The sequence below is a fragment of the Macrosteles quadrilineatus genome, unplaced genomic scaffold (assembly GCF_028750875.1).
Source record: "Macrosteles quadrilineatus isolate MER2022 unplaced genomic scaffold, UCM_ALF_1.0 Scaffold_4__1_contigs__length_99947679, whole genome shotgun sequence".
NCBI lineage: Eukaryota > Metazoa > Arthropoda > Insecta > Hemiptera > Cicadellidae > Macrosteles > Macrosteles quadrilineatus.
The window spans coordinates 59,759,284-59,778,143 of record NW_026542597.1 but is presented as its reverse complement, the minus strand read 5'-3'; the positions used below and the strand labels follow the sequence as shown (position 1 = coordinate 59,778,143).

The 18,860-nt window shown below is 33.9% G+C and overlaps 1 protein-coding gene across 1 annotated transcript; it reads right to left on the bottom strand.

Moving 5' to 3' along the window:
* Positions 1 to 13,577: 13,577 nt before the first annotated feature.
* Positions 13,578 to 18,323, bottom strand: LOC128991623 (bursicon-like). The gene is made up of 4 exons (XM_054414673.1): positions 18,190 to 18,323; positions 17,161 to 17,336; positions 14,157 to 14,282; positions 13,578 to 13,801 (listed from the first exon to the last, which is right to left on the bottom strand). The coding sequence occupies exons 1-4, from the start codon at positions 18,218 to 18,220 to the stop codon at positions 13,667 to 13,669; spliced, it is 468 nt and encodes a 155-aa protein (XP_054270648.1). The 5' UTR covers positions 18,221 to 18,323; the 3' UTR covers positions 13,578 to 13,666.
* Between the last annotated feature and the right edge of the window lie 537 nt (positions 18,324 to 18,860).

Below are 18,860 nucleotides of genomic sequence, written 5' to 3'. Positions count from 1 at the left end.
CATTATATAAACTTTTCTTTTAAACTATTTTAAATTCAGTGCATATTGGACTCATCTTTTGGACAACCTCAAAATTTAATTTTCATTGTTGGGATTTTGTAAGTTTAACACATTATAATTATTTGGACACTATTTAATTTATTAATTCTTAGCATTCAAGCCAGCACGACACCCTACCCTGAGATATAGCACATCTAAATTTATACTAGGCCCTATTGTAAATTTGAACCTTTATTTAAAACTTATCTTATATTTTATTTTAATTTCAGCCCACACTCCATTGTCAGTCCTTTCATTATAACATAACTTAACTTAGCCTTTTAAATTTCATTGCATGTTTGTTCATTTGTTTCAATAAAATACCTTTTGTAATTCGTATCCTTGTTAACTTATAAACTTTAAACATTTATAGAATAGGCCTAACCTAAAATGAGTATTGCGAGGCGAGTTTACACGTTACTTCATTATGTGGAAATCAAGCACTGAATAAATATACAAATAATTAGACTACTATACTTGTTAACATAAAATATGAAAATGATTATTTCTCGACCATTTCAATATATAAAAAAAACATAAACTATGTGTAAATATTCACAGATCCTGCAACGCTTTCATTAACTACAAAAAATCAGATTTACTCAGTTCTGAGAGAAAACCATTAAACAGGCCTTAATGTTAATTTCCTCCATAATATCAATTTTTGTTAAATTATTAATTCCTAAACTAGTGAATCAAAAAAGAAATATTTGAGAAATGAGCAGACCTTGATAATCTTAAAGTGGTTTCTGTGCTACAGCAGTAAGGATTGATATGAGTTATAAAAAGGGTCTATAATTTTTGCGACTATTTTAAAACTGGTGGTTTATGCAACAGTAAGCAACAGTTAAGCAACTTAGAATGAGTATGAGTGCATCAGTATAGTTTTGGGATTTAGAAAATCACATTAACTTTGGTATTGATTCTTCAAACTAAATTAATTAACTCAGTATATAAGGAATATCTAGGATTTGACCATTTTATTTTTCAAATTCCAAAGATCTCTATATTAGGAATAAAAAAAGAATAAAAAATAATATTTTTAGCAAGCAGGTATAAGCCCAATAAAGCATCAATAATTTATATTCCAAAACCAAACCTTCCCTTTTAACATCTTTCAATTTAACCTCCTTTGTTACTTTCATTTTTAAACTTTGACATTGAGATGAAAAATTTGAGATGTTTTCCATCAGGGCTTAAAAACTCTTTCATCATTTGGGATGACAGAACTACTGAGTTTCCTTTGGAGTCTTGATTGTTTGGCCAGATTTTCCGACTGATAGTGTTTTCCAGTACATCAGACTTGAATACTAGTTTGACAAAAATGTCATGTGATGGTTTCCCTATCGGCACCAGCTTAAACGAGAACTCGACACAGTCATAGAGATTATTGACATCAGTATTACTTATCTGAACCCAAAGGTAATGTGTAAATGCTGAAATCAAGATAATACAATTGCAACAAGGATAGGTTACAATAACCATATTATCTTTTTCAGGATAGACATAGAAAAAAGGATGATCTTTGTTTTGGTGAATTCTCAGATCCATCGCAGGCCCTGTCCACTTGCAAAGTGGCCGTAGACATTGTGTAGGTCGCTGACTGCAGAAATGCTGATGGTCATCACTAGGGTTCACAAGAATCGAGCAATTATAAATACATTTTCTAGGAACTACTTCCAATATTTGTTCAAGTACTGTGATTTTTTTGACGTTAGAAAAAGGTTGTCTGCAAGAAGGGCATGTACTCATTTGGGGTTGCCCCTGGCAGTAGCAAGTGCCGCAGATCACATGTCCCACAACACACATGACCAGGTCTCCTTGGAAAGATTGGAGGCAAACAGCACATGTCAAGATCTTCAATAGAGATTCTATTGTGCTATTATTGTTTTTCAACTCTTGGGGCTGAAGTTCATCCTGAAAAAGTAAAAATAGAAAATCATACAAATAAAAATTAATTTTAAAAGGTAGGCTACTTAATGACCACTTATTGAAATGCTTGGGTCATCACAAACCAATCACACGTGTGATTCCTCAACATTACATAGCAGCTGTGTTCTGAACTGGTTTGCTGAGCCACCAGTCAACAACAGAATGAAAAAGTTTCAAACGATTATATAGCGTTTGCTGTGTTTAAACCTTTTTAAAGATTTTTTGCGATGTAGGTATCAGAATTGTACCATAACATAGCTGTGCAGCTTGGATGTAACATGATAACAGAGATGAGTACCCATTTACTAAATGAGTACCTCTGGCAATTAAGATACCACTTGTCAGAGCATATTTTAAGGGATTTCCACTGGGCGACAGTGGCGCCGGATTTACTGGGGGTCGGGGGTCTGGGGGCTAAACTTCCCCCCCCCCCGGAAATTGTTGCATAAATGAAAGTGAAAATCACACATTTCTATGTATCTTTTAATGAGTTTTCGATTATATTTGCTTGTAAGTCCATATAATCTCACTTAATTACCTACGAATTCTAGAACGTTGTAACAGGCCAAGTCTCCCTTCACAACCTCCTGGGCCAAAATCATAGCTCAATACTCTAAAATACATAATGCTATTTTTTAAATTCTGACAAATATAAAATGTGAATCATTACAAGAAATATGAATTCTAGAACGTTTTAACAGGCCAAGGCTCCCTTCACAACCTCCTGGGCCATAATCATAGCTCATCACTCTAAAATATTTACATAATGTTATTTTTAAAATTCTGATACATTTAAAATGTGAATCATTACAAAAAATATGCCGGCTCCACCCAAAGTCACTGGGCGACAAAATCTCAACACTAGGCGACACAATTGTCGCCCAGTTAACATGTTATTTTATGCCCTGCCACTTGTTGAAGCTCTACGAGTTTATTACTCGCATCCTTGGATGTTTTCGTCCAATTTGGCCCAGAGAAACATTTGATTGTAGATGCTACAATCAAATAGTTTTGGTTTGTTTAAACCTCTTGAGAGATTTTGGTGATGGATCCCAAGAGCAAGAGGTTTTTTTGCAGCCTCGCTTTGCTCGTCTTCATTGGTGACATGCTTGTGGTATAGTACAAGAATGAATTGTACTGAAGGCACGAAACAAAGAAACCACTGTCATATACTTAGCTATATACTAATTAACCGCCCATGCTCCGCCAAGGGAATATTGACACATTGACAGTAATAAAAGAAATAATAATTAACAAATACTTTTTATCTTAGTATTTTATTTAGGGGCTGCTTAGTCTTTTAACCCTTTAAGTCCCAATGATGACATTTGGCATCATGATTTGTTTTCAAGTTTCCTGATTCTGTAAAGTCCCAATGATGCCAAATGGTATCAGAATATGAGAGGTGTATTAATGGTCTGAAGGTTGGCAGAACTGGAATCTCAGCTGTGTTCACCAGAATTGTTTGTCAAGAGGAAATTTTCAGCTGTTCAGAGTTTTTGGTGCACTTGCAGTTTCCCACATTTTCATGATTTTTTTAGGTAAGTTATACAATCTTTACAACAATAAAAAAAATTGGTACTATAAGTCATACTTTTAAAAATCATTTTTAGCCTGTTTCCAGGACTTTATTTCTAATCCTAACCTAGTCAGGGGCAAAATAAATCATGAGTCCATATGACATCAGTGGGACTCTGTGACATGGAGTGATATGAGAATTCTCATTTATTTATCAAATCAATTAGTGATAAAATGATAAGGATTAAATGATGAAGACTGATAAAAAAAACGGTTGAAAAACTTATTTTAGCCCTATGTCTGTTTTATTCATTTAGTTTTCTTCTTTTAAACATATACTATACATATTATAATAAATATAAATACTGGTGTCAGAGCATTTTTCTACGCTTTTACTATTTGATTATTATCAATTATTATTTTATGTATCCAGTACTTTTTCATTGTTTTTTTATACATAGGCCTAGTTAATAATTTTTTGAATTTATTTGTAGGCCATGGACGACCAAAGAATTAGCAGATCTGAAATAGACCGCCTACTGCGAGGTGACCTATCAGACATCGAAGAGCTTGCGGATGAGGAGGGAATTTGTAGAAGAAGATGAATTCAACAGAAGAAATTTTACTTTAGAAATAATATTTTATTGTGCCAATAACAGTAATTTTGTGAAAAATTAAATTTGATGTTGTAATGAATTGAATACATTTTTTTCATGATTTCCCTATCTCGATAAGTACCGTAGAGTCCCAATGAGTCCATTTGTACTCATGTTTCTAACTTTTTTATTAAAAACTATTTTTTGTAACTATTGTTATTTTTACAATATTTAAACCTAAAAGAACCCAGAAAACCATAAAAATATTTTTTTTGGCAATTATTTCTATGCTTGGGACGGAAAGGGCATGAAATAGATCTAATGGTTGGACTATATTGCTGTTATTTTGAGCTCAAATGTCCTGGACCTGTTTCCCTCCCTTCCCGTAGCATTTAAGTATTGCAGATACATTAATCTCACTGCCACATACGGTTCCCACGACTTCACCACGACCACTTCCTACAACATGGACCTTTTTCTCTCCATTCCCATATCGTTCTTTGAACGACTCAGTAAAATAGTTATTATAGTAAAATAGAAATTGTCCAGTGGTTGAAAACTCAAACAAAAATATGTATATTTACAGACTTCTCTATTCCCCCCCCCCCCACTGTATATAAAACATGTGATTGGAATTTGTTTAGATTTTCATTTTTTTGTTACTTTGTCACCAGCATAACAACCCATAAGACCCATGTTAATTTTTTTGAAAATTCAAATTCATTTTTCGTGCTTATTTTTGAGCCTATTTTAATTTATAAAGGGATTCTGCACATCTACAGGTAAATATCTTTCATTTGGTACCAACCGCCTGTAATTCGGTCCAGTAGTATGGTCAGGCTAGCTGTCATAAGTCTTGCAAATGTTTTTTTTAGTATACGAGAGCTCACCCCGTGGTCAAAAACTTGACCAAAAGTATGTATTGTGCAAACTTCTCTATTTTAACCCCACGCTGTAAATAAAACATGCGATTCGAATTTCTTCCATAACCTTCCTTTGGTACCACACGCGTGTAAATCGGTCCAGTAGTATGGTCAGGCTAGCTGTCATAAGCTCTTTAAATTTTGTCCCATGTTAAATCTCCATAAGAAAAGTCTCCATAAGTATTTTTATATAATATGTTCCTAGAGGTCACCCCGTGGTTGAAAACCCAACCAAAAATATGTAATGTACAGACTTCTCTATTTTCCCCACACACTGAAAATAAAACATGTGATTGGAATATGTTCCATTTGTTTTGATTTTCTGTTTATATTTTGTTGTTTTTTCGTCATCACCATTGCAACCCATATTGATTGAAAGTCCCGGAACGGTGTAATATATTTTGTACTATTATAGATAAAGGAAAAACTTAGTAAATCAATTATAGCCATAAATGTCTACTCTTTTAAGCTATTATTACTTTTTATCCCTTAAGGGGGACGGACGGCCCATGAGGAGTCAGACGAAATTCTTAAATGGCAGCATAGGTTGAGTTTAATATAAAATTAAAGGTCTCCGTTAGTAAAACATAATGCCACAAACTCAAACTCAAACGGACAATAGAGAAAAATATGACAGCTGTTAAAAGATTCCTTGAATTTGCAATGCTTATTATACTGTGGGGCGCCCGCTAGAAGTCAGATGAAAATCGTAAACGTGAGCATAGGTTGCTATGCATCACATTAAAGGTCTTTGTTAGTAGAATACAATTCTGCAAATTTTAGCTCAAAATAATTTTTTGGGTAAAAATTGGCAGCTGTTCAAAGATTCAAAATGGCAGATTAGAAATATTTTAACGGCTGCCATATTTGATTTGGTTGTCTGTTTGAGTTTCGGTTCGTGGCATTGTGTTTTACTAAATAAAGCCCTGTACACACCGGAGCGATACTTTATCGCTAGAGTGGCGCGATACTATTCTTAGAATTTTATCTGCGATATTTGGGCGATAATATCGCAGCGAAAACAGGTGCTTCCACACCAGAGCGGGAAAGGGACGCGCGGGAAAGCCAGTACACCTCAGAGGGTGCGGTGGTTGTGAGACTCTCTAGTTGCAAAAGTGTTGTGTTATAGTTAGTGTTTGTATACTGTACTGTGTGTAAACTTAAAACTATGACATGGTCTGATGAAGAAGAAGCTTTTCTGTTAACTAGCCGTGCAATTATAGAAGATGAGAGAGCAAGGAAAATGTGGGTATAAGACATAAATAATGAACGGCTGCGATTTGGCGAGTACCATATACGCTCATGACCCAGTTAAGAAAAGATTAAACAAGATTCTACATATTCTGGAATTAATCAGGAATGTTTTGACGAGATGCTGAGTTTGATTTCTGGCATTATCGAAAAGTAAAGTACCCACTACCGTGAAGCGAGTGCCGAAGAACGGCTAGCAATCACTTTAAGGTTTTTTTCCCTAGGACGCTAGGCACGAGCCTGGGATTGTTTTTCACATTACTTCAGGCTAAACCTAGGGGTTGCGGCATTACCAGTTAGATAAAATCCATTGGTGACTTGGCGGGGATCCAACCCGGGACCTCAGGGACTGAAGTCCCGCGCTCTAACCACTACGCCAGCTCGCTCCCCAATCACTTTAAGGTAAGACTGGTATGTAGATATATTTTTCAATGAGTTGACGGATCAATTAGCATTCCACCCACCTCCATTACCATTACCATTACCTACCATCTCTCTAGTTCGTCTAGTCTGACTAGCAAAACCTCTACAATATGCTGTGCTATAGCTAATACAATATTGTATGAACTATTAAATAGTAATTTGAATCATCATCAAACCAGTATTAAATACGTTATTCTGTCAGCAATCACCTAACATTGGATTGACAGCGGCACTGGAAAAACTATTGATAATTCAAATCAAATGTTTAAGTGTTAAAATAATTAATAAATCCAAGATGTCTGAATGTTTGGGAATTCTATTGTAAATTCTTCAGAAAAACGTAGTTTAATAACAAATAATGAAGACGAACCCTATTTTAAATTTCTAGTTGCTAAAACGGGATATAAATCATAGTGCATCGGGTATGTATAAACAACTTCAAGTAAATGTTCGGTGATACACGACATGTTGTTGTTGTTTTTACACGTACAGAGAAAAGACAAAACTGAGTAGTTCATCGTTTGGCCACATTGGTATCGCCGCGATACAGCGCTGCAAACAGTGCATGCAGCGTTACCGCGATACTATCGCTACGGTATCGCATTCGCCTCGGTATCGCGTATCGCGGTTCGCTCTGGTGTGTGCGGCTCCATAAGGCTCCATGGTATCGCACGGACCACTGGTATCGCAAGAGAATTTCCAAGAAAAAGTATCGCGCCCGCTCCAGTATCGCACGGAGTATCGCTCTGGTGTGTGCAGGGCCTAAGACCAATATATGATACCAAACTCGACTTATGCTGCTATTTGAGAATTTCATCTTACTCCTGGTAGCCATCCCCCTTAAGACGTAAACATGCATGTAATAATAGCTTGAAAGAATGTAATAATAACTTGAAAGAGTAGACATTTATGATTATTATTGATATACCAAGTTTTATAACTCAATATACAGGGTGTTCAAAAATGGTGGGGACATATATTACGAATATTACGATTTTTAGTTGTAAAATGGGGCAAACCCACCCAACAACAAAGGTAGTAAGGAAGGAGGTAGTAGGTAGGAAGGTAGTTTTAGCTTCTGCCTTATTCTACTCCATTTTATTTTATAACTAAAAATCGTAATATTTCAGCTATTTCTTATTCGACCTTTTTTAACTTGGTATCGTTTGATAGGGAATTAAAATGAAAAATAAAAGTGTTCTAGACGTTTTTTTCATAAAATCAGCCGTTTTTGAGTAGGCCTAATTTAAGTTTAAAAATTAAAATGGCCGCCATTTTGAAATTTTAAGTTGAATCAAGATGATTTTTTATTATCATGGGTCTCTTCTACCTTAACATACATGCCAAGTTTGATAAAGATCGGTTGAAAAAGTCCAAAGATAAAAATGTTTATGTAAAAAATACAAAATGGCGGATATATAGTTAACGTAGCGATTTTAAAAAAATTATTATACTTCATTTTCTCTTTATTTTGGCCCAAGGTCCCTAGTGATTCCTTCACCAAGGAATCACTAGGTAAAATATGTCCCCACCTTTTTGAACACCCTGTATAAAGGTAAAAAATATTACACTGTTCCAGGACTTTTCAATCACACTGAATAGTACCACAATTTTAAACTTGATTTAGCCTATTTTTTTTTCTAGCAGGCTAACATTTTAGTTTCGCTTAAGAGCTGTAAATAAATTCAGCATGTGACACAAATATGTGAATTGCCACAGTCAATGGGTCCGTCTATTCAACCGGTAACAAAATCGCCGATGTTTTTATATGACAAAAGACATGCTGTTCTTATTATGGCTTTAAACATCCACTGAACAAAAGGCTAATAAAAAATTTCCACAAATTTCACAAGAGTAACAACCTATACCCATGTAGCACAGATGGTTGGGCCAACGTTGGCCAACTGTGGGACAGTTGGTCGATGGTTGGTTGGAGCCTCCACAACCAACCAACCGTTGTCCAACTGTATATCTCGTAGTTGGGCCAACCAATATTTACAACTGTGGACCAACATTGGTTCATTGTTAATGAAATACATTAATATGCATTGCTGGATATCATACATCAAGCCAATCGTTGTCCAACCGTTTTTCACTCCGTTGGACCAACAAAAGATACTTTTGTTGGACCAACGATGGTCCATAGTTGAGTTTACACGACTTTCATTCTCTGGGTCTAGCTTTCACAACATAATTATAATAAAATATCTGGTTTTACAATACCTTTATCAGTTCCAAAAGTTTCCAAAAGTTTTTGGAACTGATAAAGGTATTGTAAAACCAGATATTTTATATATTACATTTCCGGGGCTACAACAATAAATTTTAATAATTATAATAATGCAAATATTTTTTAAATTAATATTCTTTAACTTATTTGCAACAATTTAAGGGGAAAGAGTAATTAATCATATAACAGGCAATTATAATAGCATTAATAATCTAACGGTAATTAATTAATCTATATTCAAATACCAGTATCCTCTCTAACTCCAAAAAAAAAAAAAAAAAAAAAAAAAAAAAAACTACTTTTGATGCCTTAACAGATTAACAGAATCATATTATACTGTGTAGTATCAAAAATGTTTAAAGTATTGCGACCATTGCAACTGTCCGGCTACTCTTTCACCACTTGAAAACTCTCTATATTAACAATCACAGATAGCTCAGTGGTAAAGTAAGAGGCTCATAAGTCGAAGGACCCGGGTTCGAGACCCGTCTGGGCCAAACAATTTTGTTCTAGCTTTTTTTCAAAATTTGTTTTTATGAACTATTTAATCAATTTACTCAACTAATAATTATGCTTTTCGTACTAAATCTTTATTATTTTGTGTGAAATAAAACGGTTGGACAATGGTTGGCTGGAAAACAGTTTAAAGAGGTGACATTTCTACCGTTGGCCAACTGTGTGGCTCCACTGACCCTCTGTCTGCATGGGATTGGCCCGGGGCTTAGGCCATTGGAAAGTCCCCACCCCCCAGCCCGACGGAATATCAGAAGACAGGTCCCATCCCATCACACAGAGTATAAACAAAAGAAAGATTAAACAGAATGCAGATACATCGTATAAATATTACGAATGTAATTTATAATTTTGTAATTTATATGTATGTGCATTCTTCCTTTGATACAATAAACAATTATTTTTAATTATAACCAAAAGCTACCTTTGTTTCAGTTTTCAATCAAATTAATTTGAGCTAAAAACTGGGAGCATTCATTGAATGAGTTCAATTTACCACAATTTTTGGGTTCACTTGACTACCTGGGATTACTGTGGACTTTTTTGTACAATTTAGATACAAAAATATTCCAATTTGTGCATGTCTGGGGCAAAATCGTGAAGACTAAGTTAACATTTAACAGGAGTGCAGATTGATGATAGCTTGGACACTAAAACAAAAAATACTAAGACTGTAGTTACATTTTAGTATTCATGCTGAAGTACCAAAGGCTACAATTTTGTATGGAAATGAGTTCTACTTACCATTTTAAAAATGCTGTATTTGGATGATAGGTTATAAAAACACCTTTATTAAATGAACATTAGAAAAAATTCAGACTTCTTTGCAATTTATTCTTGACGATCTGATAGTCCCTACGATTTCTAGCTCAAGTGTTTCTCTTATCATACGACTGCCAATAATCAGTCTTACAACCTACAGTTACCATCAAATTGTCTTCTTAGCTTTGTTTATATAAATACATAATCAATATATATTCACTAATAATATAAAAGTTGAATCCTTTAGCACAAAGTGACAAAATAAATATGTGGCACAGGCACAAATTGTTAATTTGCTAAAACGTTACCTAGTCGTCAACAATTAACATTATATCTCCCATCATCATCCAATAACACAAAAATAAAATTTATATATTATGAAAATTCTTTGTAAACTTTTGAAAATAATATGATTGGGAAAGATCTTTTTTGAAAATTATGTATTATACATGAAACATTAAGAGGTTCATTAAGAAACTATAATGAGAAATAATTTATATGGCAAAATAAATTTACTTTTTCGTTTTTTTATCCCCAGAGGCCAAAACCACCATGTGTGTGTGTGTGTTTTTGTACAATTTATATATAATTACAGAGAAAACTGAAGAAAAATTGTAAATTTAAGAATTCCATATTCTTATGGAGAACTAGCTGTTTCCTGAAGGCTTCGACTGTCTTAACTGTCAGGGCAGAGCCCTAGTAGAGTATTAAAATAAAAGATGCCTATGTCCTTTAAGCCTGTGGTAATAATGGCTCTACTCATGAAAAAAATCAGCTCAATTGATTTCGTAGTTTTCACGTTATTATACTCCAAGCATTCATATCTATAATATTAGTTCCTTCAATCCAAGTCATTGACTTGATCAGTATTGCACTAATATTATTAACACACTAATCCGTTCCCCAGAAATTTCTTTGGGGGAAAAAAACACAATATTGTTTTATAAAAGTTTTGGGTTGGAAAATAATAAAAGTCATTAAGTTGACGAATTATGCACTTAAAAATTAAATCACACAATACCACTAATTATTTACATAAACATAACTTAACAGTTCTCCATTGAGTACCTATCAGCTTGTTGCTGCTTAGTTCATTTGAATATTGCAGAAACCCCATAACCAACATTTTTTTGCAGTTGTGTGATTTCTGCACCAAATGATGTATTTCAATTTGTACATCATTAATATCTTATGTATATACTAAAAACTGTTTAGTATATATATAAATTGTTCTAATTTAAAATAGTACTTAAAAGCTACCTGTTAACCTGTGTCCATGTAGAGAAATAGACTTCCTAAATGATGTTAAATTAAAGCTAAGTTAAAACCTTTGTTCTAAGACATTTCCTTGACTGTGCCATGCATGTAAACCAGTGTAACGGCAAAAAAGCATTCTTATTCCTATTCTTATTCTTTGCAAAACTTACGACAGCTAGCCTGGCTATACTACTGGACCGAATTACACGTGGTTGATACCAAATGAAAGACATTTTCCTGTAGATGTGCAGAATCCCTTTATAAATTAAAATAGGCTCAAAAATAAGAACAAAAAATGAATTTGAAATTTAAAAAAATTAACATGGTTCTTAAGGGTTGCCATGCTGGTGACAAAATAACAACAAAATGTATATGGAAAATCCAAACAAATTCCAATCACATGTTTTATTTACGGTATGGGGTGAAAATAGAGAAGTCTGTACATTACTTATTTTTTGGTCAAGTTTTCAACCACTGGGCGACTTCTATTTTACAGAAACTATTATACAGAGTCGTTCAAAGAAGGAATTGTCTGTGGCACCCTCCCTGTAGCAGCAAACCTAAATACTCTTTAAACCATAATCTTACTTAAATAGGAGATAAATTTGACATGTTTAAGAACACATTTAAGTAAAAATCCCATCTGTTGAATTAATAAAAGGCGATCTACCACGTTTACCCTGTAAAATGATAAAGTGATCACTTCCAAGTCAATAAAGTTTATTATAGAACGAGGGACTTACTTATCTATTTTTGTGTAAACCCTTCTGCATCATCTTTCTGTCACTCAAGACAATGAAAAACAGTTACCGGTATATTGTTTTGCAAAGCAAGAAAGATAAATTCTTCCCCTGCGTTGAAATCTATCGATTTGTATGACTTCTTTTGTCCGGTACCTAACTTTGGGCACATTTGGACCTTCTAATTGAAACAAAATGAAATATGTTGATAGAGTACAGAACAGAAATTGTAGGATGATTGAACAACAATTTTGAATTATATGTTAGGTCACAAATCGGATAATGTACAACATTTTTGGGTGAGTTGTTTATGGTATTCACGGTTTTAGTTGTCTTATTGAAATCTATAATTATCTATTGCAATAAATTACTGCAAAAACCTCCTGAATATTTTGTCATTATCATTGAGTAAGATGTCTTGTCTAGGTACCTTTACGTCTAAGACCAGCTAGCCATGACCAATGGTCAAGAACAGTTGGGTCCAGTTTTAAACCATCAAAAAGACACTGATTTTTCTCAGGCCTGAACAGGTGCATCATCTCAACTCAACCTTATCTGTAAAATACACATTTATACAAACTAGAGGTCGTCCAGTGGTTGAAAACTCAACCAAACATATTTAATGTACAGACTTCTCAATTTTCACCCGACACTGTAAATAAAACATGTGTTTGGAATTTCTTACATTTGTTTTGATTTTTTGTTTATATTTCGTTGTTATTTCGTTACCAGCATAGCAACCCATAAAGCCCATGTTAATTTTTTTTAAGATTTCAAATTAATATTGTGTGCTTATTTTTGAGCCTATTCTAATTTTTAAAGGGATTCTGCACACCTACAGGAAAATATCTTTCTAACAGTATGCGTAGATTTCCCCTGCGATGCACACGAGCTGAGAAAAAAGGTTTTAAAGAAACATGCTTGCCTATTAATATTTACGAGAGGTCGTCCAGTGGTCGAAACTCGACCAAAAATATGTAATGTAAACTTACTTACTTCTCTATTTTCACCCCACACTGTAAATAAAACATGTGATTGGAGTTTCTTCCATTTGTTTTGATTTTCTGTTTATGTTTCGTTGTTATTTCGTCACCAGCATGGCAACCATAAGATCCATGTTAATTTTTCAAATTTTTAAACTCATTTTTTGTGCTTATCTTTGAGCCTATTTAAATTTATAAAGGGATTCTGCACACCTACAGGAAAATAGCTTTCTAACGGTATGCGTAGATTTACCCCACGATGCACACGAGCTGAGAAAAAAGGTTTTAAAGAAACATGCTTGCCTATTAATATATAGATAGATACAAATACAAATACAAATTGTATTGTATCTGTTTAAACACATTTTTACAATTAAACCTAAACTTTGATATAAGGTAATGAATCATCATTGAAAAACTAGCACTTTATTAGAAGAAGCCAACAAAATCGCTGAATATTTTACAAGTCATGAGTTGTAGGGGTCACCTAGACAGTGGTTTACTGGGACTTCTGGAAGTGTGCGTTGAGAGGACCTTCGTCTGCGTAGCCAGCGATCTCCTGCGGCACGACAGCGCTCTCCTCCACTCCCGTGCATGGGCGACACATGCACTCCAGCGGAGCTTTTGTGATCACCTATCAAAACAGCTGGTTTCAACCACAGCACTATGGTATAACATTTTTTGCTTTTATCTTAGATAATGGATTAGCTTTTAGCCTAGACATTCCATCTCCATGTTAAGATTGTCCAAATTAATTGAGCCATTGGCAGAGTACGTTCATGCAAATTAATGATTTATGTAAAACGCCAACTAAACCAATATTGAGGACTCTCAAATGAAGTGATTGATTTAGACTTCTCAGGTATTTCAACCCTTTTAATCTTTAAAACAGTAACCTGGAAAGTCGAGACTACACAACTATTTTGAAAAGAAAGTTACAAAATCCACGTGACATGAGGAAAGGACGCCAAATATGGGGTTTCACTTACCTTCCTAAATTTCCTCTCCCCTGCTTTAGCCTTGGGACAGAACAGGGACACACTGGCCTCCCTCTCCCCGCTCTCCTGGCAGCACATGCAGGATCTCTCCATCTGCCAGATTTTGGATCCGCTCACCTTTGCAACAACAAGAGAAATGCGGATTAGAGTTGAATCCATCAGTTTTGCACCTACAAGTTCCATATAAAAACATACAAGTGATTGATGTTGCCCCTACAAGTTGTAAATTTTCCAGTGTGGTGACACTCTCCATAGACGTAGAATAAATACGGGTCATCTATCAATATAGGTTCTTTGGAAAAGGCAAAGACTTCTTTGGTAAAGGTGGGTAGGTCTTTACCTATCAACCTTTTCCCACTCCACTAGACCAGTGAAGTTATATAATATACCTAAAAGTGTAACTAGTTAGAAATGAAGTGAGTTATTTTAATTACATTTTTCTTCAGGGTACCGGTAGTAAAATAGTCCCGTGAAGATTAAATGTTTCAAAAAGTAACAAAAAAAAGCTTCAAAACTTGGTACACAGGGTCTGGACATTAAAATAATGTCAACCCATTATTCAGTGATACACTACCATCTCAGGGGGATGGTCAACATTGATCTTATAAGCTACAGTAAAAATCTTATTGTTTAACACGTTCAGCAGTTCGAGGGGCAGGAATTCTCGCCCTGCGGTACCGGCACCACTGGTGGGGGGGGTGGGAAATGTCGTCCTTATCCAATGCCAACAAACTTGCTTCAATGTGAGCTTAGCGACACGCAGGGAACGTTGTGTTTGATTGCCGCGTTTTGTGCAAGTGTTGCTTCAACTTTTGGTCCGCTTTGTTTCCGTGTCGGCCATTCTGATAATTTTTGGTGCTTCGTCTTTGTGTCAACTATATTGTGCAAGGTGTTGGCTTAGTACTATTTTGTAATATTAATGATTTGGTTATAGTTTTTATTATTTCCATACAAAATATACTTTTTTACATATTAAAAAAATTTTGAAAACATTTTTGTTACCGTATTGAAATTTTTTAACACTAAAAGACTTTACATAATGGCAGTGGGGGGTTGTAAATATATTTTGTATACAAATATTGATGTTATAAGAACTATTGAATATAAAAATCTATTTCCTGTGTGACTGTGAGCGTATGGGGCTGAAAAATAGTTAGGGGTTGGACGAGGACCGGCATCAGTACCTAAGGACAGGAATTCCCGCCCCAGAAGTGACGTCATCAATTTCAGCCAAAATCGACACTGAGACATGTAGATTTATCATTTTTGATACCCTGACATCCTTTTTAAGTTAGTTATCACATTATAATATTTTTGCATTTTAGGGTCGCAATAATCGTAATTAGCACTGAACGTGTTAATGAACCATGGTAAAAAAAACTATTGTAATCTAATTAATAATTAATTGTAATTGTATCTGACACATGAATGTGCTCTAGTAACATTTCAATTAAGAATTTGTCTATTGTCTAATAAAGAAATTTTAATCTGTATATGTTTATTATATTGATCCATGCAAATTTGTCACTGGACTATGTTGAAAAGAATTGACTAGTTAGTAAAAGCTATCAAAAACAGTGTCATAATGAAAATTGAAGAATCATAAATCATTCAAAAGATTGTTTGACAAACTTCTAACATTTATTATTCAAAACCCTGTTGGTGTTATAATTTACAAGTATGTTTACCTTTGACTGTTACCAATTATATTCCATAATAACAACTCATAAATGTGGTATTACTTTATATTTTAGTTACAATTATTATTATTGCTTAAACCTAAATGATTAATAATTAAGTACTTAATATCGATGCAAATAATCACATTTAAAGTTAAAATAGTGCAGTGAGGTATATTTTCATATGAGCATTTAATAATATTACATTTTACAATATAACATGTAGGCCTATCTAAAAATTGAATAAAAAAATTTTAATATTGAGTTTGCAAACCAGCTGATGCTAGGATGATGCAATAGCTGCAGCTTTTGCTTTGACCAACCAGTGACTTCTGATCCTCAGTTGTACTCATTTCACTAAAAACTTCTACTGTGTAATACCTTATTCTGTAGCATAAATGGCTTGTTACTTGTGCTCTATTAAGTGGGGATCTTTTCCCAATGGAAGTGAACACAGCAAAAATAAGCTAAAGGTAAATATTTTACTTGAGTCATTTACAATTTTAAATATAATAATGGCATATAAAAATAGTTATGCTATAGTTTCTAAGAATGAAGTTAACAATTTTTATGTACAACAAGATTAGCATTAAATTAGATAATATTTATTTTTAATTGTATCTTGGAGGCAATATTTTCACCAGTGGGGAATAATCTGGGATATAAAAAATATTTTGAAATAAACCTAGCCGAGAATTTATAAAATACTAGTTTACCTTTGCAACATGAATTTATCTAGAATTTAAAATTAAAAACCCTGTTAAAATAGCTTAAAACATCTATTATTACTAATAATATAGAGTTGTACAGTAGCTGCCTAAGTAATTTTTGTATTCAAATAACAAATATAAAAAACTTTTTAAGGCAAACCAAATTTTTGTTTAGCTCTGTTTAAAAAAATAACTGGCTCATTTCTGTACAGCTGAGCTTAATAAAAATCGTCAATTTCTAATCCATCAAAACATATGATTATACAAACAAAATTATCCTTTGTCAAACACATTTTAAGCTCAACAGGAGCACTTCCGGTCCTATAACTTGTTTTATTACATTACGAGCAGTACTGTTCAGACAGCGGACTTTTAAATAAACTTTCAAATTATACTACGGTACTTAAAAAATGTACTAGAGTATGGAATGACAGTTTATTATTTAGAACCAAGAAGATTTGTTTTTAATTTACACAAATGGCAATTTGCTTAGTCGACAGGTTAGCGCGGCAGCGGGGGTATTTTAAATTCTTTCCGTAAGGGATTTGGATAGCAGGCGATTCCGATAGTTTGAGTTTGTATACATGGTGTTCTACTGTAGCTCACCTGAAGGTAGCTGCTGCAGCGACCTGTGCAGGCGAAGGAGGGGATGGGCTTGGGCACACAGCCGGGGTACTGCAGTACATGTATCACTGGAGTCACCTGGCAGTCCTCTGACGAGACAGGGGACTGCTTGGGTGAGTCACCCGCCAACACACATACCCACAGCAGGGCTACCAACACTGCAAACAAGCACAAACCTTGCTACACTGTACTCTTAGTTGTTGACAACCCAATGCTAAATGGCATCTGAGTACATCAATTCTGCTTGAGATTGAACTAACTTTAAGATTTGAAGGCAACACTACAACCAATTGGCTACCCAGACTTACAGTGTATATGATTACATAGCCTCTTATTTAGAAAATGCTCAAAAAGTTGGGAGTGTTTTTGTGAAGCCATAAGCAGGAAAACGAGGGTTGAAGTTGCTGAATCCATAAAAAATTATCAAGCATCCTAATCATATTTTTAAATTGAGAGAAAAGAATTTATTTATAAAAATAAATACAACTGCATTAAAAAATAAGGTTGCCAATGACACAAAAAAAAAATTTACACTTCAAATATTGAAGGATTATAACAGCTATAAGACTGATTAATTTTGATGTTTGCCATATAAATGATTTCTCATTTATTTTTGTATTTTGTGTTTGCACAATTAATTGAAATAGCAATTATAATATGAATGGTATCATTGGTATCACTATGATAACTTAATTAAATTGATTTTTTTCACCGATAATGTTGTTTTACTTATTATAAGGATAACATTGGCCAGGAGGACATTGGCCACCTCCATATAATATCAGTAGAGGAAAGATTTACTAATCAGCATTAATAATCTAGTTCAACAATATCAAATAAAATACTCAACATAATAATTTTAATTTAGGTAACTTAATTAACTGGCAAATGAGATGAGTGCAGTAAGCATTTATAATTAGTATATTTTAAACTATAGATTTTAATACAAAGTATATAATGGTTTTGAACAAAAAATCACACATTTTCCTTAAGATTAGCTTTTGAACTAACCTGTGTCAGTAACTGTGTGAATTAGCCCCATTGCTGTAAATAAAACTATGTATAGAGGAAATTACTAGCAAATCATAATACTGTTTCTGGAATCAGACTTGAAAACTTAAAAAACATGGTTTAAATGAAATGAAAGACAGACACGGAGTGGGGACAAATCAGGTCTGAAGTGACTTTTATACTTTCAGCCTCATGGGTTTTCCACCCACATTCCTCCCACTCTCTCCATTCAAAACATTCTCCACATTTAAACCCCTTTATTTCAATGTATCCTATTTACAGTAATATTTTAACAACTTAAATTTATAAAATAAATAACAATATAAAACAGATCTTATTTATCTTCATCTTTTAAAGTTCCGTTCTTAGTTTTAACAAATTATGGGGTTCTCAATATAAAAAGAATACGGTATTTTTTATAAAGTTTTTTTTACTCTTATTAATTAAATTGGTTGGAAAACAAAAAATATAGGTTATTTTACCAGTGATTCGTTTCAATTAGATAAACTACCATGGTTTTGAAGCCCTTGATCAAAGGCGTGCATAGAGGAACAAGCGAGACCGGACCCCCCCCCCCAGGGCCAAAAATATTTTAATATTAAATCCCCAAGATAAAAAATAAATATTTAGTATGATATTTAGCGCTTTTAGATACCCTAAACCAGCAATAT